Genomic DNA, 11690 nt, shown 5'->3' with positions numbered 1-11690 from the left:
TTTTTAATCCCATTACTGCATCATAGGGTGTGCTATGTATATTTAATAGAAAGTTTCCCGGCTGGCAAATGATCTCCAAGTGCAAAACAGGATACAGGACACATCTCAAAGAGTGAGAAATACACACTGGTAACTTTGCCTTCATCAGCATACACAGACATATCTTAGAGAGAGAGAGAGACAGAGACACAACTGGAAACCCCAAGAGTAAACCAACACCATTTTACTGGACACCAGGCAATACAGTAAGGATGCCAGAGCTTATAATTGAGAAAGAAGTGCCTTAACAGACAGGTGGAACAAGATACAGCCACTCAGGATTCATAGCACCTGACAATCAAACACCAAGAGCAGGTCTGGCCCATCTACAGGCCAACTCTAGTGTGTTCTTTCAGCCTAAACTGCTAGATGCGTATGTGACTTAGCAGGCCTCAATCTGTAAAAGACACCACTGAAATAAGTCATTGAGAGATGCCCACCAGAAACTCTATAGAGTTTTCAGCTTGAAGGACAGTTGTGTGCAGGCTCACTGTTTGCAAGAATAAGGGGTCAGGGTTAGAAAAGAGAGAAGCTGACACTGAGCTTAGGAAAAAGAAAAAAAAAAACAACAACACACATTGTTCTGTTTGCAATGTTGAGAAGTGAGTGACAGCATTAAAAAAAGAGCCCAATGGGGTAATACAACTTTATTTATGTTTGTCATTTTCCCTTTAACTCCTCTTTGTACTCCTCTCTATCTTGTGTACATTATTTAATAAAAAAGGAAGTTTAAAAAAATATGAGTCTTTTGGAACTATTCAAAGCTATATACTTATGAATCATAAGTTATTATCTGAGTTGATTTCATAAATACAGTATAGCTAAAATATTGCATGAATGTTTAACCAGGGCCACAACAGTTTGAGATGATATGAATAATTAACATACGTATAGTAACAGTACTACATGTTGAGTGTCATCAAACATACAAATACCAGTCAGCCACAACATTAAAACCATCTGCTATATGCAATGTGGTGTATTAAGGGCCTTGATGTGCTGGTAAAATCACTTGCAAATATGAATGATTTACAAGGCTTATAATGTAGTATGCAATAAATATAAAGAAAAATATGTCTCACTTAAACCACCTCAGACCATTCCATCTGCCTAATATTGTGTAGGTCTCCTGTGTGCCACCAATACAGCTCCGACCTTTTGAGGCATGGATTCCACAAGACATCTAATGGTGTCCTGTGGTATAAGGCACCAAGGTATTAGTAGCAGTTAACATCCATATGAATGCCAGGACCCAACGTTTCCCAGCCGAACATTGCCTGGTGCATCACACGGCCTCTGCCGGCTTGCCTTCTTCCCATAATGCATCCTAGTGCCATCTCTTCCCCTGGTAAAGCACATGCACCCAGCCATCAACATGATCTAAAAAAATGCTCAGTTTATGAGATCAGGCCATGTTCTTTCATTGCTCTGTTGTCCTGACACTCGCAGGCCTATTGTAGGCAGTTTTTTTTTTTAAATCAATTTAATGGCCATATAAAATTCCTTGTATTAGGAATTCATCATTTCTGGCATACCTCAACTTACTCTCTACAGGAACACTCGGAGTTCTGAGGTCACAGCACAGTGCCACCTATTTGTACAGCACCCCTGTACAGCTATTTGTACAGGACCGCTGTTAAGGGCCTTGCTCAAGGGCCACTACGGAGTAGCATTCCTACTGTCACTGCCAGGAATCGAACCGGCAACCATTGAGTTACCAGCCAAGATCCTTTATCTACACAGCCACCACTCATCCTGATGGTGAACAGGGGTAAGTATGGTTCACTTGGACTGTTCTGTGGCTAAGCAGTTCCATACAAAGAAAGCTGCAATGCACTGTGTGTTTTGATTCCTTTCCCTCATGGCTATCATTAAGTTTTTCAGCAATTTGCGTTACAGTAGCTCTTCTGTGCGATTAGACCAGATGGGATAGCTTTGCTCTCAAGACGCATTGATGAGCCTTGGGTACCCATAACCTTGTCGCTGGTTCACCAGTTGTCCTTCCTTGGGCAGCTTTTGGTAGGTACGAACCTCAGTGCATACCTGGAACACTCCACAAGACCTTCTCTTTTAGAGATGCCCTGACCCAGTCGTCTAGCCATCACAATTTGGCCCTTGTCAAAGCCACTCATATCCTTACACTTGCCCCTGCTTCCAATACATCACTGACTGTTCAATTTCTGCCTAATAGGTGCCAGGTGCCAATGTAATGGGATAATCAATGTTAATCATATCACCTGTTGTGGCTGATCATTGCATATCCATTGCATAACCTTCTTAGTAATTTCAGTGTGACTAGTAGCCAGTACTAGTCCTGTCAGCAACGGGCAAAATCCAGAAGCTAATTCTAGATGGGACGCTAGTCTTCGCCAAGTATATATCTCTGTAATTTAGAGCCTCCACCCTGGAGCTCCAAGTACTACACTGTTGTTATTGCTATGGTTAAGATTAGGCTTTTAGGGAGGGTTATCTGATTAAATAATAAGAGTACTGTCAAGTAAGTTAGCTCCAGGGTGGAGGTTCCAAGCTGCAGATACACCACACTAGTCTTTGCTGGCAAACATCCACATTCACTTACACAGTAGTCAATTAACTAATATTACTGTAAGTCATTTCATATTCTACTTTTTATATTACACCATACACAATTCTGGAGAAAAATAAATTACAAAAATGATCACTACCAAACATTATATAACAACTGTCATGACAGGTACTATCAATAGGCACTGGATAAAGAAATTTAGAATAATATTATCAGCCTTTACTCTGTACTGTATAGTGCATTTCATCGGGACCAATATAAAAGAAGAGTTCTGCAAAAATGAGTGATATTATACTGAATTACTATATCTATTATATAATATAAAAAAACCTAAGGTCTGTGTGTTCAGTCCCCCTGAGCAATGTGATTGGTCAGTGCGGCTTTTGTGTGATTGGTCAGTTTGGCTTTATGGACGCGACAGAAGAGTAGTAGTAAAGGTGTATGACAGAGTCGCCTTCAAAGACAGCAAGTATAAAACTGAACAGGAGATGAAAAAGGTGTCTGGAATAATGACAGAGTCTGAGCAGCAGGCTTTACAGGAACACACTCGAGGGAGGGACTGCCGGTTAAATACAGAGGGAAGGTTCTGTAGGTACACGTAGGGAAAGAGATAGCATTTTTTAAAATTTATTCTATTTTATTAATAAAATATTTCATCATGGTGTCAAAAAATTATAAGTGATATAACAGTCAATTATTATATATAATGCCTTTCAAAATGCAAAAAATTAAAAAAAAAAAACTGATTTATCATTCAAGTTTTTTATCTTACTTTACTATCAAAATTGTCAGAGTTTATTTTGTATGACTGCTTTTCCTACTGATCACAAAAATATAAAACATTGGAACTGATAATTATTTTATATTTTGATTCAATATCATCAATATCATAAAAACATATTTCGTCCTCTTTTGCTTCACCACACATTTTAATCATTAGAAACAATGACTCATTACACATAGAAACATTATTAATTCCAAGGTGAAATCCATTCACTCCAGCTAGACCACAAACCCTGACTTCATGGTGCAAAATACTAAAAACAAAGAGCAGACTATGCAACCTACGTGTAGTTTAACACTAAACCTGTGATAATGTGCCTTTTATACCTGGCTAGGCATTACGCAGTCTGACAGCAGTAAGAAAGACAGCGCCCCATAAGCACCTCTTACACACTATGGTGCCATTGGCCAAAGTTGCGCGAGGACAACGTGTCGTGTAAAGGATTAGCCGCATTAATGACCTCTAATTTTGCCATCATCCTCTTTTCTGCCACTATGTCTCGTGAGTTCAAGGTAGACACCTGTAGTACTGTTGGCCTTCCCAGTCAGGTTATTCAGGCATCTGGCATCCCCTGGTGTTAATCCAGTTTCTAATCTGCAAAGTAAATTGGATTAATTTCAGGGCAGACTGCATGCTATGGTTGCTTTGGAGAAGGGCTTGTACAATTCGTGCTGTAAATATGAAGATATGTTACATTCCTGCCAGATCTGGCAATGATAATGAACAAAATGTTTGGCATGGCTGAACAAAGAACTTCCTTTGTGCATGAGATCAATTGTGTTTTCATTTTTAGTACATTACCTACAGTAACTAGATTTTCCAAAATATGCTGTAATATAATTGTAATATTATTTATTCACATTGTGTGATAATGCTCACTTTTAAATACAATGTACAAAACAATTTATATATTAATTAATTCAAATAAAGAAATGATTAATAAATATCACCATTAAGCACATTATTGTGTAGAATAAAAGCAGGCAAAATGACATTTAAATATTATTTGTCTCAGATGCTTGTGGCTTTAGATGACTCGTAATACTTCTAGAATGTGGTGTAGAGGTGGGTAGTGGTTAAAGTTTTGAACTTCAAACCCTGAGGTTGTGGGTTCAAATCACACTACTAGACACTATGTGACCATGAGCAAGTCACTTTAAGTGCATGTCCTCCAATTGGAAAAACTACAGAAATGTAAGCAATTGATTCTCAGATACAGTATTAGAGGTCACCATGGATATACTCATCAGCCAAATAATCCACTTTAATAAAAGAGTAAGTGTCTGTGTGTCTTTGCAGTTGCTACATCTCTGTCATACCAAAAGACTGTGCATCACAAACATTTAAGTAAAAAAATGCATTGCATCTGTGATGCGCCATCGGTTGGAATGACAAAGCATTAACACTGCATTTACAAATGTCATACCAAATGGCCCATAACAGAGGCAAGGGCATTGTATGGTATACTACAAAACATTAACGCTGAGGTCTGCGTTGCTTTTAACCCATTTTAGATGGGTTACACAGATACTAAGCAATAAAAGAATGGGAACAGATTGCAGCCACTGTCAGACAGCAGATGTAAAACTGTACCTTTCAGTTTTAAAACTGGAACTATGCACTTAACACAGTTATTTTTTTTCAAGAACCTCAGACTTGGCTTGCTAAGGTTAAAACATGCCTTTGTCACTGTCATGGGACATCTTTACAGCTCTTGCACTTAGTGTCAGCTTTAAAGAAGTTACAGATAAAAGCACTTTACTTGCAAATCAAAAAATATTATTTCGATAGGATGCAGTCAGAAAAACCCGAGCTGATTTGACAAAGCTCTGTTCTACTTCTCTGGCCTTTTGATGTAAATGTGTAATTAAGGAGTAGTTCTGCCATTATTGAGAAAAGTGAAGTTAAGACTTTCTTCAAGGCTACAAAGAAGGTCGCCAGCCATTACTCAATTACCACTTTTCCTAGAGGCTGAAAATACCTTGAAAAACAGCACCAAGATGGTTTAAACTGGAGAGTGTTAAATAATAATTAGAAAAGACATCATATAAAGGGTGGCATGGTGGCGCAGTGGGTAGCGCTGCTGTCTCGCAGTTAGGAGACCTGGGTTCGCTTTCAGTTTGCATGTTCTCCCCGTGTCTGCGTGGGTTTCCTCCGGGTGCTCCGGTTTCCTCCCACAGTCCAAAGACATGACAGGTTAGGTACATTGGTGATCCTAAATTGTTCCTAGTGTGTGCTTGGTGTGTGCCCTGTGGTGGGTTGACACCCTGCTCAGGGATTTGTTCCTGCCTTGCGAGCTGGGATTGGCTCCAGCAGACCCCCATGACCCTATGTTAGGATATATGACTGACTGACTAACATCATATAAAAAGCAGAACATGTAGCAAGAGTAGGTAGAACAAAAACAGGTTTCAAACATTTGCTGTTACGCCATTAAAGCCAAAATGTCAACTGGGCTCTGTAGACATCAATAACACAGCATACCATGGCTCAATGGCCCACACACATTCCCTGCATGTCCTGGATGCAGATGACGAAAGACATTGACTATATGCCACAAAAGCGAATCAAAGCTGCACTGGAAGCAGATCAATGCTGAAAGCGGCTACTTTCAGGAGAAGGAATTGTGTTCATAAGGTATAAGAGATCTGAACAGACAGCATCTACTGACCTCCTTCTCATATGAAATACACAAAGATCCAAGCCTTATAGATCACTTGCAATGCCCTCATGCAGTTTTGGTTATGAACTCAAATTTCTGATCTATAACAGACACACTTTGTCTTCTGAAGATGTCAGGAACTGCACTACTCAGCTCATTTAAAAATTAGCAGTTACAGCAGTACTATCCATCCATCTTCTAAACCAGTCTAGTCACCCTCACATGTATCCATACAGCCAGGAGCTCAGACTAGCAGAGACCACAAAGAATTTAGACTTTGGGGGTTATGAATTCAGACTCTGCCAGTGACTTGGCTGAAGTCTTACAATCATGAAAGGAGGCTGAAAATTTGACTCATAGTTTCTTTCCTTTTTCATTTGATGTTTTAAAACATCCTTTTCCTGATCTATAAAAAAATGCAATTCTTGTACATTTGTCTGATTGTCTGACTCTCCAACGAGACAGGCTCACTCAAATCCGTTCTGACCAGGCTGTTTCGTAAACTCTGATTAGACTTTGAGCCCCTCTGATTACTTCCTTCAGGTTGCTGCCAGATAAACCAACAGGAAATAGAAACAAAATAACTTTTATCCCTTCAAATAAACTACATGAAACAAAGGCGTCATAACTATAAATGTCAATCAGGTACTTAAATAAAGCATCACCGTATAATTAGCTGTTCAGACTCTCATTTATAGAATATTTCAGATGAAGCAAAACTAATTGGTAAAATGGTATAAGCATCTTTTTCACTCCACTTGCTGTAATTACAGATCTTGATATGCTATACCCAATCTATGAGATAAATCTCTCTCTATATACTGTTTATACTGTATATATAAAATCTAATGTCTGTCTGTATGTTTGTCCGCTTTTCATGAGAGAACTACTTAACAGATTTAGATCGGGTTTTTTTCTATACTTTGCTTGAAACTTCTGGTTAATTTTGCGACTTCTCTCATCGTGCTCAGTATTATAGTTCGCTTGCGGTACTGATTTATCTGAATCTGAGAGAGACGCAGAGGGCCGAGTGGAGGTGGGGTGGGGCCCTCCTCACTTATGCGCCAGCCTTGAGGCGTATCTTACATATGCTTAGATAACGAACGAGAGAACTACTTAACGGATTTAGATCAGGTGTTTTTTTTCTGGAATTTGCTTGAACATTCCGGTGGATTTTGCGACTTCTCTCATCGCGCTAAGAATCATAGTTTGCATGTTGCAATGATATATTCACTCTAATCCGAGACAGAGGCTGTGGGCCGAGGGGAGGGGGAAGCATGACGTAAGGAGTGGTGAGTTGGGTCTAATTCTGTATTTTGGAGCGTAACTTGCCTCCTGTTTGTTTAATTTTTAAAGTGTTCTGTTTCACTACTACGTGGAGGGAGCCATGGGGAACGGCTAGTATTACACAATTATAAGGAAATAAAAACATAAAATACAAGAAAACTGCTATATTTTCCGTGGCTTCGTGCCCCTCTACACTTTGAAATGGAAATAAAATATTTAAAACCACATTGCAGACTCCACTGCCATTTGCTGTCAAAAGAAATTTTCACAGCCACAAGAAAGTTGGGTGTGGGTAAGGAAGAAAAATAAAAACTACACTCATTTTTATGCCCAAAAATCTTTGTAATAAATGTTTTTTTTCTGAACCTATTGTTCACCAGCACATCATAAATAACTGGCACCTATTCTGAGAACAATCCGTGGACTGTATGTCTGTCACTTAACACAAATTCACACATCCATGGTAGTCTACTATGCTGGCAGTGAACATGCAGCATGAACCATTTCTAGACATAATGCCAGTCTATTGCAAGACATGAATTCTTTATTGTGTCGAAGTAAAAAGTAAAGGACAGATGATGCTCCCTGTGAAGTTCTGATTGCATCAGATTTTGTGTTCGCTCTGAACTTTGAATCCCGTCAAAGTGCGGACTTTGGATTTTTTGAAGTCTATGAAACGCACATTTTTCAACAACTGCAACAGTGAGTGTTTGGGTGGGTGGAGGTTATTGAGAGGAAAGCTAATGTTTACTTCTGGTACCAAAAACCCTGAAATGCTGGTACTGCACCATTTTAAAATTTGGCCTTTTCTGTACTTTTCCAGTAGCAGTACACTGCACAACCCTAATCTTAACATATCCACATCAGCCTACTCTGGCAGCAACATGCGTACATGGGTACAAATGAAGGCACCCAGGGAATCATTCACTGGAGTCATTGGGTATACAGCAATAACCAACCCTGGACAGGATGTCAGCCTATCTTAAGATCGTACACACATGCCTTAATTAGTCTACTCTGATGGCAGGCATACGCCAGGATCCAAACCAGGATATTACAGGGCACTCTTGCACACACTAATGTTAAATGAGCTTAATGTGGAAAATAAAGCTTAACACAAATCTTTAGCAAAAATTAAAGTTCTTGGAGCAAATCCGTATAAACACTTGGAAAATGGGTGAGGACACATCAAAGCTCAGAACAGTGAGGCACTATTTTTATGTAAAAAAGAATGATTAAAAAAAATAGACAGAAGGTAATTAACACAGCAATCTAATGGACAAAAACTGTTCCATATGTGCATTCCTGAACAAACTATGCCCTTCATTTGATACCGTGAATGTCCTCATCTTTTGATCAAGTTTCTTACCCTTTAGAAGAAAACCTCTGCATAGCTACAGTGCTGTGAAAACGTACTCACCCCAATCCTGACTGCCATTACTGTTACAAATTCCTAACATTGACTATTTTAGGTCTTCAACCAAAATCTAAGATTAGATCAGGACACCTTTTTACTTATGCCATTAACAGAACGAAGAAAGGTGTTCATTTTATTTCACTGTATGAGCACTTATTCACAAATGACGCCATCTTCAACAATAATAACAGCAATCAAACAAGTCGTTCAACTTAGTATCACTGTGAAGAATTCTAGCTCAGTCTTCTTGCAGAACTGCTTTAAGTCACCATTGGTGGTAGGTTTTCATGCATGAAGTCCTGTCACAGCATCTGTACTGGATCTGAGTAGGCCACTCCAGAACTTGAATTTTGCTTTTCTTGCCATTATTACTTGGGCTTACTTTTGGTGTTTTGGATCATCATTTTGTTGCATCATCCAGTTATGCCTCAGTTCACATTTAGGTAACTAGGCATTCTCTTCAAGTATTTTCTGATACAGAGCAGAATGCATGGTTCCTTCAATGATATTAAGCTGTCCAGGCAGCTTAGCACATCCACATCATCACACTACTACCACCACCACCAAATCTGACTGTATCACATTCTTATTGTGTAATTATGTTTAGGCTGGACACAAGAAAATTCCACTTTTGCCCAAACTGTCCATAGAACATTCTCCTAAAAGGCTTGTAGATCAGCCCAAGTGCTTCCTGGCTAATGAGAGAGAGGTATTTGCATTCTTCTCGATTACAAGTGATTTCTGCCTTGCAGCTCTCTGTTGAAGCCCACTGCAGTATCTTTCTGATTGTGGAGTCGTGAACAGTGTGTGGCCTTTGCTGAGGCATGCATTTGTTGTGACTTCCTCGGTGATTCTAAGCTGTGCCCTTGGAGTAATTTTGACAGGCGAGCCACTCCTGGTAAGATTCACTATTGTTCCAAGTGTTTTCCATTTGGAGAATGTGGCACTCACTTTGTCTCAGTGGAATCCCAGATTCTCAAAAATGGCTTTGAAGCACTTTCCACACTGATAGATAAACAACATTTTGTTTCTGATCCTTTTTTGGAACTTCCTTTGATCACAGCATTACATTCTTGTTGAACATTTGTGCTGGCAGCTTGACTCAGACAGTGAGGGTCAAAGTAAGTGAGGTTTACATTGAGCAGGATTGACTGTATTCTAGCCTGGCTTTGTTTAATCAGCTAATATCCCCTAAATGGGTTTGATTTAAATAGGGGGCATTTAATTTTTCACAGAGTGCCAACCGGCATTAGATAACTAATCCAATATTAAAATTTGGCGGAAGATCTTAAACCATAACTGAGGAAATCCGTAAAGGGTAAACACTCTTTGACGACACTGTACAGCTAAGCATTTAAACATCTTGTTCACTTTAGCTGTTGCGATTTCGAAACAGCTGATCATTTCAAACAATTCCACATCCCTTATAATCGTCAACTAGGTAAAGCTAAAGTGTTAAAATGCCAACGAGTGTTCTGATGCGCAGGTTGTGCTCGCTAATACGGACCGTTTTCCTTTCCTTTTCCCTAAGCACACCCGAGTTGTGCCCCGCCGCGTCCACTTCCAGCACCACTCCTGAGGAGAGCCCAGAGCGAGCTATTTAAAGCAACACGGCCGAGCAGCGAATGCCACAAATGCGGTTTCTGCTGAAATGCCCTTTTGTTAGCTAATGTATTTCTTTTGGAAGCCTGCGGCACACGCAACACTAAAAGATATGTGTTTAAGAAAATGATGACAAAGCTGTTTAACTGAAAACAATACTTTAATCTCCATTCAGATTTGTCTCCTTGTGCTTCCCCGTGCAGAAAGTTTTCCGCTTACTTAACGATTTTTCAGGATAGCTGAAATGTGATCTAAATGTAAAACACCTAATTACCTTCTATAGACATTTAACAAAAGACCCAGCTCCCATAACTTACAGCACGAAGCTGATTTTAAATCATCACCAGTTATCCCTGCAAAGGGTAGAACTGACTGTTGTAAATTATTAATAATACTCGTTCAATCGGAAAACTTGGGTGAGTAAAAAGTGCAGTCTGTTCCACTATACGTTACATATAATAATAATAATGATGAACTCTGGTGCCACACTCCAGTTAAAAGTTTTCTTCTAAAGAATCAATGCAACCCAGATTACGCGTTGTTAATTAAAAAGTCACACATTTAAACAGCGCTCTGGCATAACATAAGCATTTGAAAAACACACACAGACAAACGAGACCAGCCGAAATCCGAGACAGTCTGCAGACGAAACAGGATGAAGGTGAAATCTTATACGAGGTCTGCACTTACATCAACGATATACCGAACCGGAGAGTCCGTTTGAGACGGCGCGCACAGATGTCATCTACACTCCCACAAAAGTAAGCGGAAACACCAGTTTCATGCCTGTGGATCATCGTTCGGTTCATCTTTCGAATTCAACAATGGAATACAGAAGCGCACATCCCCTTCGTTTTTTTAAACAATAAGAAACATGCAGGCGGAGCTGACGGCATACCCGCGATGCACGACCCGCCTCACCTGAGCAGCCGTCTGAACAGCACCATGTCGGCCCCGGGTCGTTCATCCCAGCTAGGTGCTAGTGGAGCAGATGGGGTGTGGACGGGTGACGTAACATAAGCTTAGCAGCCAGCACGCCCCCTTATATTATTAGACGACAAGGTTTTAGTATTTACAGTGTTGATCAGGCCCGAGAAGAATCCTGCATTTCCTCTTCTGACAACTCCATCTCTGCCTCCACTGTCGTGGTCTCTTTATTGTCTAGGACCTTTGATAAGACTCTTCCGTTACAAGTTCCTGTCGCCTTGAAAGCCGCTGCCATAAATAACACCGTAGGTGCCACACGGTGTCCCGTTCTATTCAAAGAAACGGTCCAAAGCATCTCTTTTCATTCGTAGTCTGAAGGAGCACTACACGCCAGTTTGCAGTGATGTGCCAGCTCCGTATGTATTGA

At 40.0% G+C, this 11690-nt stretch overlaps 1 protein-coding gene across 1 annotated transcript in view; it reads right to left on the bottom strand.

The window, feature by feature from the left end:
* LOC120526485 (galactose-3-O-sulfotransferase 2-like) overlaps positions 1 to 11247 on the bottom strand; it is a 52985-nt gene extending 41738 nt beyond the window's left edge. Inside the window, exon 1 of the mRNA XM_039749650.1 lies at positions 11027 to 11247. Within this exon, the coding sequence (XP_039605584.1) occupies positions 11027 to 11145 (119 nt within the window). The 5' untranslated portion in view covers positions 11146 to 11247. The remainder of the gene's footprint in view (positions 1 to 11026) is intronic.
* Between the last annotated feature and the right edge of the window lie 443 nt (positions 11248 to 11690).

The sequence above is a fragment of the Polypterus senegalus genome, chromosome 3 (genome assembly GCF_016835505.1).
Source record: "Polypterus senegalus isolate Bchr_013 chromosome 3, ASM1683550v1, whole genome shotgun sequence".
Taxonomy (NCBI): Eukaryota; Metazoa; Chordata; class Cladistia; order Polypteriformes; family Polypteridae; genus Polypterus; species Polypterus senegalus.
Note: the sequence above shows the minus strand (reverse complement) of the source record. Positions and strands in the feature narration are given on the sequence as shown.